The sequence below is a fragment of the Acinonyx jubatus genome, chromosome A2 (assembly GCF_027475565.1).
Source record: "Acinonyx jubatus isolate Ajub_Pintada_27869175 chromosome A2, VMU_Ajub_asm_v1.0, whole genome shotgun sequence".
NCBI classification, from domain to species: Eukaryota; Metazoa; Chordata; class Mammalia; order Carnivora; family Felidae; genus Acinonyx; species Acinonyx jubatus.
In genome coordinates, this window is record NC_069383.1 from 23,418,629 (window position 1) to 23,444,178 (window position 25,550).

Below are 25,550 nucleotides of genomic sequence, written 5' to 3' on the forward strand. Positions count from 1 at the left end.
TGAAGCGGGCTCTGTGCTGACAGCAGAGATCCCAACACGTAGCTCAAACCCACAAACTGTGAGATCACAACCTGAGCCAAAGGCAGACACTTAACTGACTGAACCACCCAGGCACCCAATCTTAAATTATTTTATATCACCAGAATATTTTGACTCCGTGCTCCTGAATTTAATATCTTTAAATGGATATATAAGGTTGGCAATTTTTGAGTAGTTCAACTTAAAAGTCCAATTTTTTCCAGAGTGACATCAGTCAGTATCACTCTCTAATGAGATATACTAGGCAACTATGTGTTCACTTAGAAACCGAGAAGATCAATCACACTTTCTAGGTAAGTATTTATTTTATAAGTACCCTCCTTACATATAGGGGTTCGGTAGGAAGGCAGGCATTGGTTTTCTCTGCAGGAACACAATTGGAAATGTGGATCTAGTGTATAGGGAGAAGGCTGAGCTGGTGTTAAAGTTTAGTACAGTTGTTGTTTAGTATCCATCTTTAAACAATATGCATAAACTCACAGTCTAAAATTTTAACCACCATTTTATAATTCACATTTCACAATTATTTTGGTTTCCAGAGTTATATTTAAAAAAAATTTTTTTTAATGTTTTTTAATTTATTTTTGACAGAGAGACAGAGAGTGAACAGGGGAGGGGCAGAGAGAGACGGAAACACAATCTGAAGCAGGCTCCAGGCTCTGAGCTGTTAGCACAGAGCCCGATGTGGAGCTCGAACTCATGAACTGTGAGATCATGACCTGAGCCAAAGTTGGCTGCCCAACCAACTGAGGCACCTAGGCGCCCTGGTTTCCAGAGTTATATTATATATAACTGGTTCATGAATTTTCAACACTGGCTATTTCAGCAGAATAAGATAGGTACACAATTCAGTATCTTTACACAAAAATCCATAGGGATTTACATCATTCCATTACAGGGGGCAGAAGGGAATAAAAAGAGAAATGTAACAAGTGTAAATAACAATCTACCCAACCTAAAAGTTTCCCAAACAAGCTTTCTTCAACTTTACATAACAAATACTACTTTCCTATTTGTGTGAAGAACAAATAAAATTTCAGGTCATGATGAAAAATTTTTAAAGAATATTACTATTTATAATGTGAAGAGATAACTAGGGCAAACATTCAGCTTCCTACTATATTCCAACAGAAGAGCAAAATAAAATAGCTCCTTATTAGATCAGATACACACTAGGCATTGTTGCACAAATGGCCAATGCCTTTGAGGGGTCCTACATGGTAATAACTCATCTGGCATTAAATGATATTACAGCTCCACAGCCCGTATATTTGAATTAATGCCACTGCAAAGGAAGGAAGGAGTGACAAGCAATGTAATGGCATAGCTTAGAAGAGAAGGCAAAGGGCTCACTGGAACTAGGGCTTACTTGAATGTTTTCATTGTTTCTTAGGGCAATTAAGGTTTCCCTCTTAATTTGCAAGTACTGGATGGAGGGATGGGGAACTCCTCTTATTTTCAAAGAACGGAAAAAAACATAAGTCTTTATACATGCTGTTCAATGAAGGTCATCAATGAGTTACCTATGCCCACCCTCTGAATAGATCAGAATTCAGTTTTGTTATTCACCCTCTTCTGCCATTGTTGGAAGAAGAGACCTCCATTAGGCTCCACCCTGAATCCTCAAGAGGAATCCCAAGATTCCATCCAGAACTTTGGTCTGAATGTTGACTGAGAATCAAAGTGTTTATTCCAAAGCACAGGTTTGGATGGACAGGAGGGCCCATTGATCATACTTAATTAGCCTCCACGGGTGGGTCCATAGCTGCTCAGTACTCACCTGAGCTGTAGCTGTCAGTAGATGACTGAGAAATGGAACGAGACAGAGAGCGACGTCCAATTTTGGTGGGACGTTTGTTGAATTCTTGTTTCTGGTCAGCAAATTGGATCTGCTAAGAAAAAGAACTCTAGTTATATAAAAGAAAACAACCTTCATTTTGAGATAGCAGTTCAAGGCTTGCATTACAGGATCTTACCTTCCTTTGCAGTTGATCTGATTGTACCAACCCATTTTTGGAATGTTAAGATTTTTTGGACTGAATGATTTTTCATTCTTTACCTACTATGCTTCTATCAAATTTAAATCTTTGATCAACTCTCTGGCCATATACCTTTAAAATAAAATTGTAACCAAAAAAAAAAAAAAAAAAAAAAAAAGAGAGAGAGAATGGAATGTTCTGGTTAAAATAAATTTTTAGAAAGTTGAGTCATATTCCTTTCTATAGTTTCACTGAAAATTAAAGCTGGAAAGAATCTTTGAGACTATCTATCCTAATATTCATATATCTAGATGAGAAAACTGCAAAGTACAGAAAGGCAAAGTGACTTCAGATTTTAAGAGTGTCAGGAAATGGGATGGTATAATACAAAAAAAAAAAAAAAAAAAGGCTCTCCACTAAGAACTTCTGAAGCTGCATTCAAATCCTGATTATACCAGTCATTAGCTATGTGATGTTGGTCAACGTGTTTTGTGATACTCATTTTCTCATAAGTACAGCAAAGACAAAAGTACTTACCTCACAAGGTTTAGAGAGGGTTAAATGAAACAATGCACATAAGCTGTTAAACACAGCAGTAGATTCAATAAATCCACCCCCTGACTTCTACCTCTGTAGTTCACTGTTCTTATAACTCTTACAGGTAGGCACTCTAGCTTTTTAAAAGCTTTCTAGAAATGTATTAATTAGCTTTTCAATTCTAATAAGTATAGTAAACATTAATTTATTATTTTTAATGTTTGGTATCATAGAATACCTACAAGCCACAGGATTGATCATCTATTCATTATAACATAACAGATGTAGAAGACGGGTAGATGACTGGACTGAATGTATATAGACAGCAATACTCTGGAGGTTGCATTTTGGACCAATACTGATGATTTTCTTACAATTTTATCCCTTTCTCCTACTGTTGGAGGTTCCAGCTGACACTTTATAACACCTTACAAATGAAAGTTCATATAATTTATTCAATAAATAACTTTTCTTCTTTATCCTTAGTTGAATGTTTGTATAACTACATGGATTATTCTGGATCCAAGGTGGCATAGAGGCAGGAAGGATCAACAATCTCACAACTACCTTTCATCATAAAAAGATGGTTCCCTGGGGCACCTGGATGGCTCCATCAGTAGAGAGTCCAACTCTTGGTTTCGGCTCAGTTTATGATCTCTCGGTTTGTGAGTTTGAGCTCCATGTCAGGTCTGTGCTGGCAGTGCGGAGCATGCTTGGGATTTTCTCTGTCTCCCTCTCTCTGCGCCTCCCCCGCTCTCTCCCTCTCCCTCAAGATAAATAACTAAACTTAAAAAAAAAAAAAAAAGATGGTTCCTTGATGGGCAGGACACAGACACAGCATACCAGAATGAAAGCAGTGACTGACAGCTAGTATTTCCTGCGCTTAGAGGCAACTATTGGGTTATTTGAATAGTGAGACAAGGACACTAATGCCAAACTGAATTAGCTTAGCATGCCTATTTTAGGGAAATTCATACCATTTTCATAGCTATACCAACAAATGAAGCTTGTGTTAGTACCTTAGAGTTTGCAAATTGTTTTTAGTAATAGGAAAATTCATTGGATCAGAAGCTCTTTGCAAGGTGAAAAATGGCAAAATTCATCATTTTGCTAACGTAGCAATTTACTGCAAAAAGATAAAGTGCTCTTTGTATGCACTCCCATGGGATATACGTGAACTTCCATGTATTCCTCCTAGTCCAGCACTTACCACACTGAATAGAAGTATCGATCTGTATCCTGGAGGATATAGATTTGTAGGCACAAATACCTGACACAGGGTAGGCAATCACATGCTAAAACGATGAACCTGAAGTAGCCTATTCTAACTTCACTGTCTGTACTTGTATTAAGTACAGATATTAAGTAAATGTAAGCCTAAGCCAAATCTAGAGGTAAAAGAATTTTTAGCACAAAAAAAAGCTGGGCAGGGGAAGGTGGGTGAAAAGATGGGGAGGGGGATAGCAAGCAGTCAGGCTGAAAACTCTGGCTTTCATTGCACCACCCTTGTTCAAGACTATGGTGTCATTTTTCTTTTTCTTTCCTTTTTTTTTTTTTTTTTTCTCCCAGAGGCCCATCTAGGAAAAGGAGCAGTAATTGACTTTCCAGAGGCCAGGATGAGTCACTAACTTCAGCAGTGCCTCCTTTTAAGAAAGTAACAGATGAACCCTGTCTCAGATATGTTAACAACCCCCTCCCACCCACACACCACTAGAGGGGGCCAGCCACTCTGCTTCTCTAGATTTGTAGGATCACGGGTGGGGGGGTGTGGATGCACACCACGTTACCCCAATAACACTAAACCACATAGCTATCTGGCTGCTCATCTTCTCAATCCAGTTTCCCTAAGCAGAGCTGTCTTCTCTATAGTCTTCTCCATTTACAGTAATTCTTCCCGCCAGGTCTTTTGGCACCAAAGAAGACTAGGCTATGCTGGCGTTCTCCATTCAGAAAGGGTCCTCAGTCTTGTTTACTCATTAGACACTGACCTCAATTTTAAGACAGAAGAATATTAGGAAGGGACTAACCACTTATACAGAATGAGATGTATTCTTTCCCCAAGAAATAGATCTTTTTCTGACAACCAGAACACAAGGCTTAAGTAGGTCATCCCCGGTGCCCAATTCTCGATTCTCCGTAAATGCCATTACATTCTTCACTCAACAGTTCGCCTTGTGATACAGTAATCTACCCACCACGGGTAGAGGACTCTGGTACCTTCTGGACCCCTAACTCTTCTACCTTGTCCGAAATCAGAGTCCTTTAAGGTAACCCTCCTTTTCAATTTCAGAGAGAACTGCCTAATTCCAATAAGCAAGGGAGGGAAAGAGTGTTGGGAGAGGAGCAGCTCACCTTATGCCAGAAGCAGGGATGAAAGCAGCAAAGGAAGGAAAAAGCAGCTGGCCTTTTACAATAATGGCTATGGCAGCAGCAAGCCTGCTAAATAGGAGCTTAGCCTCACCTGGGCTTTAATCCCAGAGTTGCCATTGACAATGTATTTCTTCTTGTTGCTCAGCATAGTGACATTACCAGCCCTACTGCCACCTCTCCGGTCCAGGGACCCTTGTGGTTAGGCCTTTAAACTTTCCTCATCAGCAATTCTGTTGGCTCTGGTTCCAACTAGCTTTTTTTTTTGGGGGGGGGGTACCCTTCCCTGGAATCCCTGAGGCAGCTCCAACAACCCCTCCAGCAGTAGAGCCCAATTTAATAAGGCATTTCTGTTAGTGGCTCATCAACCATTCCTAATTCTCGGAGCTGTTTTGCTTTTATTTTATTTTTCTCCTAAACACCTAATTACACGGATCCTCTGACCTCTAAACCTTAACAAGTCCCCTGACAAGGCCCAACTTGCATGCGCATAACAATAGCTTATTTATATAACCAGTGCACTTTTTTTGCCTACTATAATTAACTTGCTAATTAGGTTCCTTTTTAACCTTACCTCCTCCTTTTCCATGTCAGATGATTTTGGTTAACCTAGTCTCATTAGAAAAAAATTAACTACAGAGCCACTAAAACAATGAGGGAATTTATTAAGAAGGTAAGGGAAGAAATGGGGCCAAATGCTGAGGCAGCCTCTACTCTACACCCGGTATCCTTGGGTTTGTCAGACTGAGGACACTGCTTTCAGCTATGACACCAAGGAAATCAACTTTCTCAGACCGTTGCTTTACTCTTAATTGTGCATCTTTTGTACAGGTTTTGACATACGGTTTCTAGTCCCAACTCAAGATTGTTGCTGATTAGGTGGTGCTTTTTTCAGTTTTTCAAAAAACTGTGTGTTTCATGGGAAGTGTGACTACAAAGGAGAATTTCCTATTTCCTCAGAGTTCCCAGAATCACAGTGACCTTGTTACATACCAAATAAAGAGTCAAATGAAAGGGGCAAGAATCACACTATTTATTTGTTGATTTCTGAAAGGGACCCACTAAATAGGAAAGCCACATTCAACTATATGTTACAGAGACGGGTGGGAATGTGATCTGAATTCTTCCTTAAAAAAAGAGACTGCTTATTGAGCACAAGAAAGAATGTAAAATGGTAGATTCTTTTTTTAGGATAATCTTTATTTTGAGAGAAAAGGTCTCTGGAAGAATGGAATAAAGAGAGAAGGGCATATATTTATTAAGTTCCTACAAAATATACATAGCCCTGCGTATTTGTTACTTCTATCAAGCAGCATAAGAATCTTACAAAGTCGACACCATTATTCCCATTTGACAAATTAGGGAAGTGCAGCTCTGAGAGAACAAATGATCTGCTGGAGGTCTCACAGCAAGTCAGTGATGGGACTGGAACGGGAGCCTGTGTTTATGACAGAGCCAAAGTTCTTTCTACTACACCACACCTTATGATATTAATCAGAAGATCAAAAATTCCCCTGGTCCTAATCCTAGGCGTACTAGCTCCACCCCATTCCTCTTGATTTATCTTTAAATTTATTTTATTTCAAATTACGCTTTAAATTTACTTTCTTATTAGATTGGGTCTCAGAAATTATATCCCACATGATCTTGGGAGCTCTGATCAAACCACAGTTCTGAAATGACTAATCATAGCCATTGAATATGAAATCTAACAGCTATTTAATTGACAACTTTGCCCAGTGTTACTACCAAAAGTTGAAAGAGAAATTAACTGAACTCAAATATGATGTTCACCATCACCCATGACAATCCCGATCTCTCACTCATAATTTCACCAGATAAGACAGACTAGTCTTTTTATGCTTACATGATGAATCCCTAAACTTCTGCTCTTCCTAGTACACTCTCAGCTGGTTCTGGATTTTCCTCACTCAGGTGAAAGGGAACTTGTTGGTCCATTACTTAACTGACTAGACCTGAGCCAGAGGTAGCTGCAGATCTATACTAAATCCAACTAGAAGACATTTTAGGACACTATTACTGACAGGAAAAGCCTTACCACTTAACAAGTTTATCTAACAAAGTAGTTCTCAAACGTTAGGTGCATCACAATTACCCACAGGGCTTATTAAAAGGCATTCATTGCTAAGCCCCATCCCCAGAGTTTCTGATTTAGTAAATCTGGGTGAGGCCAAAGATTCTGCATTTCCAGCAAGTTTCCAGGTGATTTAATGCTGCTGCTCTGGGACTACACTTCAAGAACAATTGCCCTAACACTTTCTCCAAGCATGAATAAGGCAGCCCTAATGTTCTTGACTTTCTCCTTAGCCAACCATTTTATTCTGTGACTAAACCATGGAGGCATATTCATAGGCATAAAAGAAAAGGTTACTTGAAAGGTCACAGAATAGTATAAGGTGATCCTTTCTTTATACCCAACACAGGATATAAAGAGAACTGGGTCTAATTCTGATTTTCACAATTTAAGGCTATTAAGAATAGATGGAAAAATAGGACTCACAGGGAGGACAGAAGATCTGTTTACCCTAAAGAGGATCAGGCCAAGGGAAAACAATTCCTTTTCAAATACATAAGGCAGTATTACAAAGGATGATCATCAGTGGTTCTATCTCCATTTCTTACCATTTCAGCACTTAACACTGGCGGTAATAATCCTCATTTGTAAAATGGGAACAATAATGTCTACTTTGCCTACATCAAATGTGCACTGAGGGAAAAAAAAGTACATAAGAGGGTTTTGGAGACCACATAATGATACATAGGTACAAAATATTAGCATCTCTATTCTTTTAGGTCAAAAGCTCTTCACCTAGAGTCCATGGATGTCTAGACCACCACCCCCAGCACACAATGCAAAATTTTGTGTATGTGTATATTTTCCTGGGGAGAGGGACATAGTTTTCATCGGTTTCTCAAATGGATCTCTGCCTTTAAGTGTCAATCCTGACCCACAGTTATAGTCAAGCTGCCTCTACCACCAGGTGCCTTAGAGGTTTTCGTTCCACTTCCAAGTACACATGGTTCAAGCATTCTTAGACACATCTCTCTCTTCCAAGCCAAATGAGCTGCGTGAACAGATTCTTCACCTATAACAGAGAATATTTCTGGCCCAAAGAAAATCGGGTAACCAGCTGGCTGGGTACTCAAGAAAGTCAATCAGATTTCCCATGGAAAAGTACCAAGTACTACAGACAGTTTAGATGGGAGGAAGAAACATTAAAATGTAAAAACTTAACAAAAAGGTTACTGCTGATCTCCATACACATAAAAGGAGGTATTTCACCTACCAGCTGAGACTATAAAGATTTCTCAAGGGAAGTAAAAACATTAACAAGAGTCTTTAAAAGGATACGTTCCCCAACCTTCTAGCAGTAAAATTCCTGAACAAGGCTAAAAAATCTTTCACATGGAAGCAGCTGAGGAGCAAAGGCTCCAGAAGTTTTCCAGGGACTGATACAATGTTAACTTGAAGGTCTACCTCATCAATTATCAAGATGGGGGTCCTTCCAACTTCATCCTGGCTTATTTCCCTGCTGGGAGTCAGAGATGTGAGTACTGTCAGCGGCTGTGGTCGGAGTCCTGTTCTCTGAGGGGTATGCGAGTCCCTTATTGCTGGTGATCATTAATAAAGGAGGACACGTTATGATGCGCCTCCTCTGCTAAATTTTCCTCCTGAAAGAAGCTTTGAGAGCCTTGTAATGTTTCCTTTGGAGTCAAGGACGGTCTCAGTGGAAATTTCACTACATTAATATATAAACTGGAACATGAGTCAGATATTTGGTTAAAGCCTTCTTAAATTGAAATTTGGACCCAACATGGGAGATGGCTCCAGGGTTTGCTCTTGGGGATTAAAAAGCACTCTAATATTTCATAGGCAAGGTCTATAGGCAATATACACTAGAGGATGCTCAGTGGCTCACCTTGCTGGCTAAGTGGCTATCAGTGGCAGCCTAATGAAGTACTACTTCCAGACTAGGTCAGGAATTAATGACTTATGTGGTATCTGAAAGAAAGCCTCAAGAGGTTAATCTTTGGCAAGGAAAAGATAGATGAAAAACTGACAAGCCCCTCCTTACTCTTTCTTGCTGTTGTTAAAACACTTTTGCTGATCAAAGGTATTTTCCTGGTTTTTGAGAGAGAAGGGCCAAGAAAGGAGAAATGCTGTATTGAAAACAAAGCAGAGTTGTGCTTTATTAAAGAATGTCTTCTAAACGTTGGACAGTCCTAGATCAAATCCCTTAAAGCAATAGTCACTAACTCTTTTAGAACAGTTTTCTTGTTCCCATAAATAAAAAGAAGTAAAGGTTTGGTAGGAGCTCCTTTGGAGAGGATGTACTGAGCAGATAAAAGAGTGAGGACTATTACGAGAATAAGAGTTATACACTAACCCTCAATATAGTAACTCTGTAAAACATTTACTGATTCTGAGTTGATGCACTAATGTTTATCGAACTCTTCTGTAATATTCCTTTATAGAAGTACCAAAGTTTAATATCTTAAAGTGGCCCTTCCCCAAAGAAAACCAAAATTCTTGCTCCACTTTCTTATTATTGGCAAGTGGCTGGAGATTCAAATAAAACTTAAAATCCAACTAGAATTATTATGTGAATCCTTTCCATCAATGTTAAAACACTACATTATTTGATGTAAGCCTGTGAATGGGTAGGATTTCTTTCCGTTAAACATTTTAACACCGAGCACAAGGTTCTGAAACAACATTAAGAACAACAACAGCAAGGCACGCCTGGGTGGCTTAGTCGGTTAAGCGTCCAACTCTTGATTTCAGCTCAGGTTCAATCTCATGGTTCGTGGGATAGAGCCCCGTGTTGGACTCTACACTGGCAGTGCTGAGCCTGCTTGATATTCTCTCTCTCCCTCTCTCTCTGCCCCCCACCCTCAAAATAAATAAACTTAAAAAAAAAAAAAGAAAAAGAACCGCAACAGCAATAACCCCAACACAAAAAATAAACAATAGTTGTGACAATGAGAGTTGAAATGCAGGCTCTCCAGGGCCTTCGTCAGGCTTACTATATACTCAGTCTCATTACTGATGGTTATTTCTTTAAGTCCATAATTCCATAAACACTGAAAAGAACTTAGGGTATGTTATATATATATTCTAACTAGTTTTCCATAGGGAAATTATATATATAGATAGATGATATAGATATAGATATAGATATAGATAAAGATATAGATATAGATATAGATATAGATATAGATATAGATATAGATATAGATATAGATATAGATATAGATTAGATATAGATATAAACAAACATACTGCTGGTATAGACTGTAACAAATCAGGCTAAACCTAGAAGAGACCAGTTAGGAACATGAGGATGGTTGCTGCTTTTAAATCAAAAGTTGAAATTGGACCTAAAATACTAGGTGTTATGTACTAGTTCTTATCAAAAAATAAGTCCTTATATTTAAATTACATTAAAATTATCCATCAGGCAAATATGGCATTTTGAGGAACAGTACCAAGAGAGCTATAGTGACTGCCCTTCAGAAATATACATAGAAAGAGTGTTTGGGGAAATGTTTTGACTGGAGGGAAAAAATGGGCAGTTAGGGAAGAAATATCTTACATCTTTTCAGAGACTTGAGAGACCACCATTTCTACAAGTTCTGTTTTTCCCCCCTCACTATTCTTTTTCTCTACCCCCTTGAGAAATAAACTAAGCATTAGCTTGCACACAGAGTGCAAAGCACTCACAGGGCAACACAATCCATGCAGTATACCAGGAGCAGTAGCCCAGCACAGACAACCAGGCAGTAGCTGACTCTGGCCAGGCAGCTCCCAGACCCTTCCCAGTTTCACTTGCAATTAAGAAACAGGGGGGACCCAAGACACAGGAGCTAATCAGAAATTAGAGTAATAATTGCTCTCCCACCCACACATCTTGGTAGGGACTTGTCACAGGTGATCCTTGTCACCTGTCAGAAATGGTTGCCTCATTACCAAGAAACAGAAGGAAAAGCAAAGCGACCAAAGAACTCACCATCCACTCAGGCACGTGAAAAGCTGAGGTGCCCTCATTACCGTCCCACTTCTCCATAGTGCAGGCTTGGGTAATCTATGTCCTGAAGCAAAAGGGAAAGCTGGTTTGGAAATGCCAGGGTTTTTTGAGTGCCCCAAAGCAGAACCAAGCCTAGTGATTCAGAAATTCACAATATCTAGCAGAAGCTGCATCCTCTTTCAAAGAGGCTTTCTATTCAAATTAAGATCATTAGTCAACTGCCTGACAAGTCCCTTACTGGCTCCCTTCAAACCTTCTGCTTTTGATTCAAAATCAGAGCTGATGCAAAATTCTGCACCCAGGCACTGAACTTCCCACAGGACACTCACTGTTTAATGCTACCCAAACACTCAACCCCCGCCTCCCCAGTGGACACTTTCCACGGCAAGAGTCAGGCTTCCTCTCTTTCCCTGTGTGTAAGGCACTTGTTAATTTTCTCCCGCCCCTGAGGACACGTCACTGGAGGTGCTGATACCAAGATCAATAAGGATCGAGGTCAAGAAGGCACTCCCATTTCTCAAGAGTTGCTTGATTTGGATCTGTAAACAGGCGTTTCCTTGAAATCAAGAGTTCCTTATGGCTTTCAAGTTTAAACAGCTATGCAGAACCTCCCCATCTGCTCACACCAGGGGTCTGGCACCAGACTCAGGCATATCTCAAGTTAAATTCTTATTGCAAGGGAGATTTGATTCGGATGGTGCCAGGGAAGATCTCTTACAAAATCAGAAACTAGAATCTCTGAAGAAAGTTCTGGGACCACAACCCCCTCTGCTGGCTCCCTATGCTATGTACATGAAGGTCCAAGGGCCTTCAGCTGCAGAAACAACACAGGCGCCAATTGTAAATGAGCTGCTTACCTGAGGCTAGTCAGGAGCTACACGGTGTAGGTTTAGAGGGAGCCAAAGTTTCCAATCAAGACTAGTGTTGCCTCCAAATTCCTATCTAAAGTGGGTTTTTACTCACCCATCTGGTTTTGGGAAGAGACAGGATGCCACCTTAAGGGACCTCAGAAGCTGCTCCCTCTTTAGGTTCCTCTACCAGCTCCCTCTTCTCTGCATACTTCAGAACTTTGGAAATAAGATAAAACGAGAATAAAGGTGGCCTAACTTATTTTACCTGCTTTGCTCACTCCTAGGGTAGGTTACCCAGTAAGAGTACCATAGATTTCAGGCACAAAGTAAGCCCAATGAGATACGCCTGCTTTCGTCCCCTTTAGGGACCAGGGACTCTTTCAGTGTTAATTCCCATTATACAGGATAATTTTTCTAGAGCTGATGGTTTTCATATTAAAATTAGTATTATTGGTTCATTGGCCCTTAGGACCTTCACCGGTTAAGAGAATGATCTTTTGGATGTGGAATGGAGAAGATGGTAATGTCTAGGGGAAGAGGTATTGTAAGATGCCAGCGAAGGCAGAACTCACATACTGACCTGGATGTGTACGCTAGAGAGAAAGGCAAGTGAAAAGAGAAGGGGACTGTTGGACCAGGTGAACGCAGAGGTGTCAAAGGATTAGCGATCACAGGGCAGGTAGAGATCAGATGCAACAAGAAGAGAGAACAGCAGAGGGGGAAGTAAAGGAAGATGCGGCCACAGAGGGAATATGGAGTGAAGCAATGAGTGATGCCATAGAAGGCATAGAAGGTTGATGACATGCAGGAGCGACAGGCCCTCTGAGGTCAGGGTGTTGATTCTGATAAAGCCTTAGTTGTCAGCAACCTCCAGTCATTGTCATCTGGTTTTCCTTTCAATCCAAACTTTTTAACAGAATGAGAAGTTACATTTGCTGCCTAAATTTCTGAGGGTATCTTTCATCTGTATTTTATTTATTTTTTTTATAAAATTTTTTAAGTTTATTAATTTGAGAGAGAGAGAGAGAGATCGAGCAGGGGAGGGGCAGAGAGACAGAGAAGGAAAAAGAGAATCCCAAGCAGGCTCCTCACTGTCAGTGCAGAGCCCAAGGTGGGGCCCAAAGCCACAAACCATGAGATCATGACCTGAGCTGAAGTCGAGTCAGACGCTTAACCAATTGAGCCACTCTCATCTGTATTTCAGATGCAACATATCCCAAATCAAAATGATTGCTCCATTGTTCCTCCTTCCCTCAACCCTCCAAACAAGTTTCTTCTCACTTTTCCACCTCTATTACTTCAGTCAACCAAATAGAAACCTCAGTCATCTTTGATTTCTCCCCTTTTCCCTAGTCCCCAGAACAATCCATTGCCAATTCTTCCAAGCCTGTCATCTGTCCATCCCTATCCATTTTCATTGCCTCCTAAAAACCCTCTATAAATCCTTTCCAGGATGGTCTTCCACTCCATATCCCTGTACATACTCCATCCCTACAAAAGCTGTATTGCCCACTGTTTCCTGGATGTGAAGACCAGCACTACGAGTACTGGTTTGGGAATTAAACTGACATGGTGAGAATACTGACTCTACCCCTTAGTTAGCCTCCCTCTCCCTCTAGTTTCCCAATCTGTATAGCACAAATAATAATAATACCTCACACCATTGATGCAAGGATTTAAAAAGTGTGCATACACTAAGTATGCACAATACTTAATATACATAATAAACAGTATACATACATACTTAGTATACTTAGTATACATAATAAACAGTAGCTCTTACGTCATTATTATGAGGTCCTTTCTCACCTCATGCCTTTGCTCATGCCATTTTCTCAAACTGAAATGCATTCATTCTGCCTTCACTTCTATCACCTTCACATATGCAAATTCTTCAAGTTCTGCTCAAATGATAGATCTGCCATGGAATCTAACCTAGAAAAAGCAATCTCCCTTTCCTCTAGTGTTGGGTCACATCATTGTTTGGTCACATCACTATTTTCAGCCTTCCTCACATTAAAGTTACTGTGTACGTGTGTTGTCCCTCATTAGAGTCCACGTTTTTCAAGGGCTTAGCCAGCTTCAATTTGCCCACAGTGTCTGGCACACATTAAGGGCTTAAGAAATGGTCAAATTTTATATACTGTATGTATACCTTACAGCACTCTGAAGGTAACCTGCATAATCAATGTGCAATAAAAATTCAATATATTTTTAGAATATTACTTTATATTCACAGGGGCTTAGTTATACCACTGCCCACAGCTCTGACTTATTTGTGGTGAGTCCTTAATAGGGTTCTAATCCTTAATTATCTCCGTAGGAATATATAATCCACTTTCCATTGCTTGATCTGCATCCACCATAATCCATTATGATCTGCATCATAATGAAGCTTTTAGGAACAAATCAAGGCCAAAAGAGTAGAGCCCAACACTTAAAATATTTCAGTGATCAGGGGCACCTGGGTGGCTCAGTCGGTTAAGCCCTTGGGTCAGGTCATGATCTCACCGTTTGTGAGTTCGAGCCCCGCGTCAGGCTCTGTGCTGACAACTCAGAGCCTGGAACCTGCTTCGGATTCTGTGTCTCCCTCTCTCTCTCCCTTTCCCCCACTCGTACTGTCTCTCTTTCAAAAATAAACATTAAAAAATAAAACAAAATATTTCAGTGATCAGCAAATTACTAGATTATTGGTGGTCCTGTACATGTTTTCTACAAAATCAGTTATTAAGCAAATAGAAGATGACTGCCCTCATGGTAGTGTTAAAACATGGAAGAAAATGTCTTTTAAGGAAGACAGGGGTTGGGGGGCACCTAGGTGGCTTAGTCAGTTGGGTGCCCGACCTCGGCTCAGGTCATGATCTTGCAGTTCGTGGGTTCAAGCTCCACATGGAGCTCTCTGCTGACAGCTAGGAGTCTGGAGCCTGCTTCAGATCCTGTGTCTCCCTCTCTCTCTGCCACTCCCTCACTCACACTCTCTTTCAAAAATAAATAAACATTAAAAAAATTATTTTAAAAAAAGGGTGGGAATAAAAGAATAAGCACAAGTAAAATATATTGCTTTTGCAGGCTAAACTAAGTGTTACTTTAGTTGTAACTTTTTTCTTTAAAGATTTATTTAAGTACTCTCTACAGCCAACGTGGGGCTCAAACTCACGACTCTGAGATCAAGAATCATGTGTTCCACCAAATGAGCCAGCCAGGAGCCCAGCTGTGACTTTGTGTTTGTTTGTTTGTTTAGTGTAGGTTTTAACTAAAGTAGACTTCCTTTGTAAATTGTAGCCTTACTACACCTTTCTGCAATGACTGTGAAACAAAAATAAAACAGTAGCTATTACTACATTTGGGAACTGAAGATCTATTAACTGAGTAGGACTGTATAAGGCATGAGGTATAGGTGTGAATACTAGTTACAAAGTTGTTTACAATCGAGTTGCATTTTACCATTCTGTGCCTTAAGAGATACACCTATAGCAAGGGCTGGAGTAAGACCGCTGCACATGATTATCTATAATAAGCACTCTCAACATTTAGGTGAGAAGTTTGCAACTTCAAAAAAAACAAACAAACAAACAAACAAAAAAACACAAAGTTAGACAAACTACATTTGTGCCTATGGCCTTCAAGCTTTACAAAAATGGACCAGGTGTATGAATAGCTCACAAGAATCTCATCTGCACTCCAAGAACAACTTGAAGTTTATGTGTCAGTTGTGCTCCTGCCAGGGGTGATTTGATAGCAGTGCTGTTAATGGAGGTAAAGCCAGACGACTTGCCAGAGTGAGTATATGCCTGGCTACAGAAGGAAAAACAAGTTAATATTTCCAGGGGGTCAAAGTCAAACGGAACCACGCGGTGGTGAAGAAGTAACTACAACGGCAGAACAGTTTTAAACAAGAGGTGATAAACCTGGAACCTAGAAAGTCATAAGGCAGGGGGCAAAGAATACAAGAACGTGACCCTGTCCTCTATTCCTGGCTGTGTCTAATAGTTTTATTGTGCGTTGGCAAGTTACCTAATTACTCTCTTCTTCAGTTTCCTCATTATAAAATGAGGGAGGTAGGTAATAGTGGACTGTGGAAAGTTAGAACTGGTTCCTTCCAGTACTGACATTCAGTATTTCTAAGCTGTCTGTTTCTGAGGCTATAAGAAAAAGCAATAACTATTCCTTAGTCCCCTAAGTTACAGCTTATTGTAGAAGCTAAGATTCTTAACCTCCTGAGTTCAAAGTTCCATCTGGTCAGTCATGAGGCTGGCTGGAATTGCTCAGATCTCCCTTATCCCTTCAGACTTGAAATGCTAATGCTACCACAGCAGATGGAATTGCTAAATCCTCTCCCTACCCAGGACCTAAATGGTAGGCACCCTACCTCTCAGTACGTTGAGACTCATATCCCACGGGTATTTTAGACTCCACATGGAGGCATCATCATTACTGGTAAAACTACAGGCTTTGGAGCTAGACAGGCTTGGCTTTAAAGCCTAGCTCCATCACTTACTATCTGTGTGTGTCTTTACATAAGCAATATAACTTTTTAAGCCCTTGCTTCCGCATCTGTAAAACAGGATAATAATGCTGTTCCTCACATTAGTGTTATCAAAATTAAGTAATACATAGAAATTCATAAAAAGTGCCAGGAAGCTATTTTGCCCAAAACTAGACATAGGAGAGTGGTACCAGACTGTCTGGTTTAAATCTTGATTCACACTGGGGCACCTGGGTGGCTCAGTTGGTTAAGCCTCTGACTTCAGCTCACGTCCTGATCTCTCAGTTTGTGAGTTCGAGCCCCGCGTTGGCCTCTGTGCTGACAGCTCAGACCCTGGAGCCTGCTTCGGATTCTGTGTCTCCCTTTCTCTCTGCCCCTCTCCTGCTCGTGCTCTGTCTCTCTCTCTGTCTCTCAAAAATAAACAAACGTTAAAAAAATGTTAAATCTTGATTCCCATTTACTGTGCAACCTTAAACAAATCACTTATCCTCCCTGTGTCTCAGTTTTCTCATCTGTAAAATGAGGACATTAAAAGTATCTACTTTATGGCACTGCTGAGAGGATCAAATCACACACACACACACACACACACACACACACACGCACGAACGCACCACTTAGAACAGTGCCTCAAACTTGTCAGTGATATTTAAAATTTACTATTATTACTAATATATATATCCCCCAATACACCCAAATCCATCTTCTACTATACATGATGAATTCATTCAATCAAACCACAAATATTTACTGGGTGCCTATTATGTGTCAGCCAGCATAAAAAGACAGCCCCTGCTCTCAATGGTGCTTACTGTCAGGAGAGAGAAACAGGCAATTAAATAAATAATTACAACAAAAATATGAAAAATGACAAGGTAAGTACAGGGCTACGCAAGTATATGGCAAGTGTGCCAATCATGTATATTGGGAGTGAGAAGTTCCATTTAAGCTGAAAGGTAAAGGATGATTAGGGGGTACCTGGAGTGTATTTGGCAAGAAGGAATATTGAGAAGAGCATTCCAACAGAAAGAAGAAAGTACTCCATAATATCTCTTACAATCTGCCCTTTCTTCTTCATACCAGCTGTGTAAAGCCTGACCATCATCACATCTATCTAAATCAGTGCTTCATAAACTTGAACATGCCTGGAGATCTTGTTGAAATGCTGACTTAGGTCCCAAGATTGTACTTTTTAAAAAAAATTTTTTAAGTTTATTCATTTTTGAGAGAGAGAGACAGAGCGTGAGCAGGGGAGAGGCAGACAGAGAAAGGGAGACACAGAATCCAAAGCAAGTTCCAGGCTCTGAGCTATCAGCACAGAGCCCAATGCAGGGCTCGAACTCATGAATCTCGAAATCAGGACCTGAGCCAAAGTTGGATGCTTAACCGAGTGAGCCACCCACGCGCCCCCCAAGATTGTACTTTTTAAACAGCTCTCCAATGATGCCACTGCTGGGACTACACTTTGACAAGGGCCTAGATAATTCCATCCCGATACAGCCTACCTCAGTTTGTTAAATCGACTCATTTATATGTGATTATCAACAGCTCAATCATGTTAAAATCTGATCACATCACTTATTTGTTCATAATGCCTCAATAGCTCCCCATTGTCTTTAAAATAAAACCCAAACTCCTTAGCATGACACACAAGACCCTGCACAACAATTTAAACTTGCGCATACCTCCCAAGCCTCAGCTCTCTGAATTCCCCCACATCCCCACTGTGAACACACACACACGCACGCACGCACGCACGCACGCACACACACACACGTCTTTCAAATTTTAGCTTAGCTGTAACTTCTTTCAGTACACATTTCCAGCTCTTGGTCTAGGTTAAGAATCAATTCTGTGAGTTACTGAGTAATCCCCCAGACAGACTGATCATTTGTCTATTTCCACATTAGAACTGCAAGCAATCTGAGGGCAGAGACTATGTGTCTTATTCCTGTATTCCAAGTACCCAGCGCAGAGTAAACAACCAATGAATACGTGCTGAATGAAACAATGACTTGAAGAATAGCTAGGTCAGAGTAAAGCTCCAACTGAATAAAATACAGGATAAGCACCTGAAAGGTAAAAAGAAAGAAAAGGGAATCAGGTATGACTAAGAACTGACAAAACTATAAATAGAAATATCACTATAACAAAACTCTGTACCTCCCTGTCACTGACTAATCCAATCACTGCTTCTCAGATAAACAATTAAGCAATACAGAGACTACAGTACACGAAAGCAGCACCATGCCACCTTTTCCACTCCCTGTTAAATCCTCTAGATTCTGGGAGTGGAATGTGGAATGTAAATCCTCAATTTCCCTGACACAGCGAATAGAGCTCCAGGCAGGTTCAGTTTGCTGCACAGTTAGCACCTCTAGCTAAAACTGTCCTCAAAGGGAGGTCAAGCTAAAACTTGAACGCAACCAGAATAAAAGTGAGAAGGAATTTATCACAGACTGGAGGGGGATGGGGCACAGGGGGATGGGAAGGGTATAGGGTAAAATACTGAAACATAATGCCATTAAATGCAGACTTCTAACTACATTCTTTTAACTTTTAAATACATTTTTTATGAAAGCATAACTAACCTACAAAAAAATACACAAATCAAAAGGTTACAGTTCGATAAAATTTCAAAAGCCAACACACCTATGTAGCCACTACCTAGATAATAAAATAGAACATTACCAGCACCCAACAGCCTTCCCTCATGTTCCCTCTCAGTCGTTAGCCTCCTCCCTACCCCGATTCCTATCAACACCAATCAGTTTTGCCTATTTTTGTACCGGATACAAAGATCATCAAATATCATCATTTTCTGCTCAAAATGTTTCTAAGAGTTACCCAAGTTAGTCGCATTTAGCAGTAGTTCATTTATTTTTATTACCAGAAAGTATCCCATCACATGAATACTCATAATTTATTAAATCCATTCTCCTGTTGAAGGTTGTTTTCAGTTTGAGGGCCATAAAAAATGATGTTGCTATGAACATTCTTGCAGATGTTGTATGGTGCCCATATGAAGATATTTCTGGTTGGGTATTTATCTAGGAGTGTAATCGTTGGGTAAGAGGGTATGCATATGTTCAGCTAGGTAGATGACATCAAACAAGTTGCCAAAATTTGTATACTAATTTCCATTCTTACCAGCAGGAGAATAGTGTTCCAGTTGCTTCATATCCTTGCCAGTATTGTTGGTCTTTTTACATTTTAGGCATTCTATGTAATGGTGGCACACTGTGATTTCAATCTGCATCTCACAGCCACCATTATCATCACCACTGAGCACAGTTTTGTTTTTTTTTTTTTTATGGCCTTTATTATGTTGAGGTACAATTCCTCTATATCCACTTTGTTGAGAGTTTTTATCATGAATGGATGTTTAATTTTGTCACATGCTTTTTCTGCCTCTATTGAGATGATCGTATGATTTTTATCCTTCATTTTGTTAATACGGTGTATGTACTGTAGTGAGAGTTGTGGATGTTGAACCATCCTTATATCTCTAGGATACTTCCCACTTGATCACGATGTATGTTGTTAATGTAGTACGGAATTTGATTGGCTAATATTTCGTTGAGGATTTCTGAATCTGTGTTCATTATGAATATTGGCCTGTAACATTGTTTTTGTATGTGTGGTAAAATATATATAACATTTGGCATTTTACCCATGTTAAAGTGTACAATTCAATGGCATTAAACACATTCACATTGTTATGCAACCATAACCACCATTCATCCCCAGAACCTTTTCACTACCCCATACCCATTAAATAATAACTCCCCATTTCCTCCTTCCCCCAGCCCCTAGAAACCAATATTCTATTTTCTGTATCTTTGAATTTGATTATCATAGGTGTCTCATATAAGTAGAATCACAGAATATTTGTCCTTTTGTATACTTCACTTAGTATAATGTTTTTAAGGTCCATCCATATTATAGCATGTGTAAGACTTTCACTCCTTTTTAGGGCCAAATAATAGTATTCCATTGTATGTATATACCACATTTTGTTTATCCATTTCCCATCCATTGATGGACTTTTGGGTTGTCTCCACGTTTTGGCTATTATAAATAGTGCTGCTATGAACACAGGTGTGCAAATACTTGTTCAAACCCCTACTTTCAGTTCTTTGGGGGTATACTGTTGGATCATATTATAATAATTTCTGTTTGGGGCACCTGAGTGGCTCAGTTGGTTAACCCTCTGACTTCAGTTCAGGTCATGATCTTGTGGTTCATGACTTCAAGCTTTGCATCAGGCTCTCTGCTGTCAGCATAGAGCCTGCTTTGGATCCTCTGCCCCCCTCTCTCTACCCCTTCTCTGCTCTCTCTCTCTCTCTCAGAAACAATAAAGAAAAGTGCCTGGGTGACCCAGTCAGTTAAGCATCCAACTCTTGATCTCTTCTCAGGTCACGATCTCACGGTTGTGGGATCAAGCCCTGCGTCAGGCTCTCTGTTGACAGTATGGAGCCTGCTTGGGATTCTCTCTCTCTGTCCCTCTGCCTCTTGCACTACCTCTCTCTCTCAAAACAAATGAATAAACATTTAAATAATAATAATAAATAAACATTAAAAATACACATATATTTATATTTCTGTTTATTATTTTGAGGAACCAAAAACCACATTGCGCTTTCTATACAAGCTGCACCATTTTACATTCCCATCAGCAAAGCACAGGGTTCGAACTTGGAGAAACTGGAAATTTTGAGTACTGTCAAACACATTTTTATCTACTTATTGGCCATTTGGATATTTTTTTTATGTGGAGTGGCTTTTCAAATCTTTTTTCTATTTTTCCATTGGGTTGTCAGTCTTTCCCTTACTGATTTGTATGAGTTATTTATACATTCTGGTTTTAGGTCTTTTGCAAACATTTCCCACTCTGTGGCTTGCTTTTCCTCTCTTACTGTTGTCTTTTTTTAAACTTTTCATTTTGAAATGATTTTAGACTTAGAACAATCAGCAAGAACAGTACAGAGAATTCCCATATACACTTCGCCCAAGTTCCTCTAATGTAACATCTTGTAAAATCAGGGCAATTATAAAAAGTAAGAAATTAACACTGGTATGATACTATTAACTAAACCACAGACTTTATTTGGATTTCACAAGTTTGTCCATGAATGTCCTTTTTCAGTTGCAGGATCCAATCCAGGATCCCACACTGCATTTAGTTGTCATGTTTCCTTAGTCTCTTCCAATCTATGGTAGTTCCTCAGTTATTCCTTGTCTTTCATGACCCTGAAGATAGTAGTTGACTGAATCCTGGAATAAAGCTATGCATTGGCCAGATTTAAAAACACCATGAAACAAAACCCCTGTATATTATCTTTTCACCTATTTTGATTTCATTTTTTTAGCTCCCCACTCAGTTTTATTGAGATATAATTGATATAATATTGTATTATTATAAAGCGTACAACACAATGATTTGACATATGTATAGGTTACAAAATGACTGTCAGAGTAAGTTTAGTTAACATCTATCACCTCAGGTAGTTACCAATATTTTTTCTTGTAATGTTATCTATTCATCTCTTTTGATTAATTTTTAGTAGAATGGAGATACCAATTTTATACATTAGTAAAGATAGTAATGTTAAAGATCAGCTAACTTGATTTCCTTATTTTAGAGATAAAGAAGCAAAGATCTAGAAAAATTACCTACCCAAAGTCTTATTTTACTTGACAGATAGTTTTCTTGTTTGTGACTTTTAATAGTTTTTCTAGTGCTTCAAATACCTTAACTGTTCAGAGACCATCTCTTCTTAATCAAAACGAACTAAGTATCTCTATTTCCATTAAGAGATCAACAGAGCCTAAACTTTCAGTTACAAATAAATAAGTCACGGGATGAAAAGTACAACATAGGGAATATAGTCAATAATATTGTAATAACTTTGTATGGTGTCAGATGGTAACTACCACCAACACTTATCTTGGTAAACATTGCATAACGTATAAAATTGTCCAGCCATTATGTTGTACACTTGAACTTAACATTGTATGTCAACTATACTTCAATTAAAAAAGAAAGAGAGAGGGGTACCTGGGTGTCTCAGTTGGTTAAGCATATGACTTCAGCTCAGGTCATGATCTCATGGTTTCTGAGTTCGAGCCCCACATCGGGCTCTCTGCTGTCAGTGCAGATCCTGCTCGGGATCCTCTGTCTCCCTCTCTCTCTCTCTGCCCCTCCCCCCACCTCTCAAAAATAAATAAACATTAAAATATTTTTTTTTTAAAAAGAGAGAGAGAAATCATCAGAGCCTAACCAGCTCCTGAATTTCTGGTCTGTTTTCTAATTTTTCAGGAACGAGAATGTATTGCTCTTATAAAAAGAGAAAAAGAAAAAGAAAAAAAAATGTGTCATAGACAGAACAATGCCTCCCCATTCCCTGCCAAGATGTCCATGTTCTAATTTCCAGAGCCTGTGAATATACAGCAAAGGTAAGGCTGCAGATGGAATTAAGGGTGCTAGTTAGCTGACCTTGAGATGGGGAGATTATCTCAAATAATCCAAGTGGACCCAATATAATCAAAAGAGTCCTTACAAGTAGAAGAGGGAGGCAACCAGAGACAGATTTGAAGATGTACAATGCTGGCTGTGAGGATGGGGGAAGGGGCCACAAGCCAAGGAATGCTGGCTGCTTCTAGAAGCTGGAAAAGGTAAGGAGACAGATTCTCTTCTCAAGCCTTCAGAAGGAATACAGCCCTACTGATACCTTCTGAAAAATTATTAAAGTATGATTGACATACACTATCAGTTTCAGGTGTATATCATAGTGATTCAATACTTTTATACATTACTAAAATGATCCCATAATAACTCTAGTTACCATCTATCACCATGTGAAGTTATTACAACGTTATTGACTATATTGCCTACATACTATACATTATATCCCCATGACTTACTTATTTTACAACTGTTTATTGTAAGAAGTTTGTACCTCTTAATCTGCTTCCCCTATTTCACCTGCCCAAACCCTTTCCCCTTCTGGTAACCAACAGTTTATTTCCTGTATCTAAGAGTCTGTTTCTGTTTCACTTTGTTTTGTTTGTTTTGTTTTTTAGATTCCACAAATCATATGGTATTTGTCTTACTCTGTCTATTTCACTTAGTATAACACCCTAGTCCATACATTTTGTCACAATGGCAGGATTTCATTCATTTTTATAGCTGAGTAAGATGCCTAACATCAATTTTAGTCCACTGAGACCCATTTTGGACTTCTGACCTCTCAAACTGTAAGTTAATACAATGGTATTGTTTAAAGCCATAGAAAAATTAAACAAGAAGCCTCTGAGATTTCAAGGAGCAGGGGAGATTAGATGTTTGGTTTTAAATATCTCAATCATTTCCAGATAACTACTCATGCATACTCAGGTTTAGTTGGCAATATTTTCATAAATTTTTAAATTCTGCACTTTACAGTGACAAATATTTTTAAAGTGCTTGGGAATAAGACTGCATTTTTACCAAATTCTTACTTTGTATGATTAGAACACTGTCGAGAGTGGTGGGAGATGGAACTGGAAATGTAGTCAGGGACTGATCATGCAGGGTTTGCAGGCCACAGAAAGGTTTTAATTTTATTGTAATAATAATAAGAGCCTGGCTGGCTCAGTCAGTGGAGCATTCACCTCTTGATCTCAGGGCTGTGAGTTTGAGCCCCATGTTGGGTGTAGAGATTGCCTAAAAATAAAATCTTTAAAAATAGGAAGCTGGTAAGGATTTTTGTTCTCAAAAGATCACCATGGCTGCTATAAGGATAAGAAACTGAATAAACATGAGTGGAAAGATTAGTTAGAAGGTCATTAAAATATGGAAATGCAAGCTGGTGCAGCCACTCTGGAAAACAGTATGGAGGTTCCTCAAAAAACTAAAAATAGAACTACCCCATGACCCAGCAATGGCACTACTAGGCATTTATCCACGGGATACAGGTGTACTGTTTCAAAGGGACACATGCACCCCCATGTTTATAGCAGCACTATCAACAATAGCCAAAGTATGGAAACAGCCCAAACGTCCATCGATGGATGAATGGTTAAAGAAAATGTGGTATGTATGTGTATATGTGTGTGTATACACACACACACACACACACACACACACACACACACACACACACACACAATGGAGTATTACTCGGCAATCAAAAAGAATGAAATCTTGCCATTTGCAACTACGTGGATAGAACTGGAGGGTATTATGCTAAGTGAAATGAGTCAGTCAGAGAAAGACAAAAATCATATGACTTCACTAATATGAGGACTTCAAGAGACAAAACAGATGAACATAAGGGAAGGGAAACAAAAATAATATAAAAACAGGGAGGGGGACAAAACAGAAGAGACTCATAAATATGGAGAACAAACTGAGGGTTACTGGAGGGATTGTGGGGGGGGGATGGGCTAAATGGGTAAGGGGCACTAAGGAATCTACTCCTGAAATCATTGTTTCACTATATGCTAACTAATTTGGATGTAAATTTTAAAAAATAAAATAAAAAAAAGAAGGTCATTAAAATATATGAGAGATGATGGTGGCTTAGATTAGATGAATGGTAGTGAATGGATTTGAGACATATGTTGGTGGTTGATTCAACAGGACTTGAGAACAGACTGAATGTAAAGGATGAGGAAGATATTAAGAATGACCATCTGGTTTCTGGCTCAACCGACTGGTTAAATAGGGATGCTATTGATTAAAGTGGAGAAGAATGAGGGGAAATACTTATCAGAAGAATATCAAGACTTAATCTTGGGGTGCCTGGGTGGCTCAGTCAGTTGAGCGTCCGACTTCGGCTCAGGTCATGATCTCACAGTCTGTGAGTTCGAGCCCCGCGTTGGCTCTCTGCTGACAGCTTAGAGCCTGGAGCCTGCTTCAGATCCTGTGTCTCCCTCTCTCTCTCTCTCTGCCCCTCCCCTGCTCATGCTCTCTCTCTCTCTCTCTGTCTCAGAAATAAATAAGTATTTAAAAAAAAAAAGACTTAATCTTGGTCAAGTTAAGTTTGAGATGTCTATGAGACAGACGAGTGGGATTGAAATAGCAATTGAATAGAGTCTGGAGCTCAGAGGAAAGTCTGGGTTGGAAGCATAAAATTGAGAGTTACTGATTTCTTCCATTTGTGTAATTTAAATTCCATGTACACACAAATATATATAACGATGGGAATGCATAAAATTGCCTAGAGAGGGGGAAAAGGCAAACAAACAAACAGGA

At 39.4% G+C, this 25,550-nt stretch overlaps 1 protein-coding gene across 10 annotated transcripts in view; it reads right to left on the reverse strand.

Annotated features, from left to right (window-relative positions):
• Positions 1 to 25,550, reverse strand: part of AHCYL2 (adenosylhomocysteinase like 2) — a 166,166-nt gene that overhangs the window by 44,557 nt on the left and 96,059 nt on the right. The window contains exons 1-3 of one of the 10 annotated variants that reach the window (XM_053218100.1): positions 11,302 to 11,410; positions 10,955 to 11,036; positions 1,820 to 1,928 (exon numbers count right to left, since the gene is read on the reverse strand). In XM_053218100.1, the coding sequence (XP_053074075.1) occupies positions 1,820 to 1,928; positions 10,955 to 11,011 (166 nt within the window). In that variant the 5' untranslated portion in view covers positions 11,012 to 11,036; positions 11,302 to 11,410. Of the gene's footprint in view, positions 1 to 1,819; positions 1,932 to 5,016; positions 5,983 to 8,421; positions 8,547 to 10,954; positions 11,411 to 25,550 lie in introns of those variants that run through there. The other 9 variants (XM_053218097.1, XM_053218102.1, XM_053218098.1 and 6 more) reach the window with 9 other exon arrangements.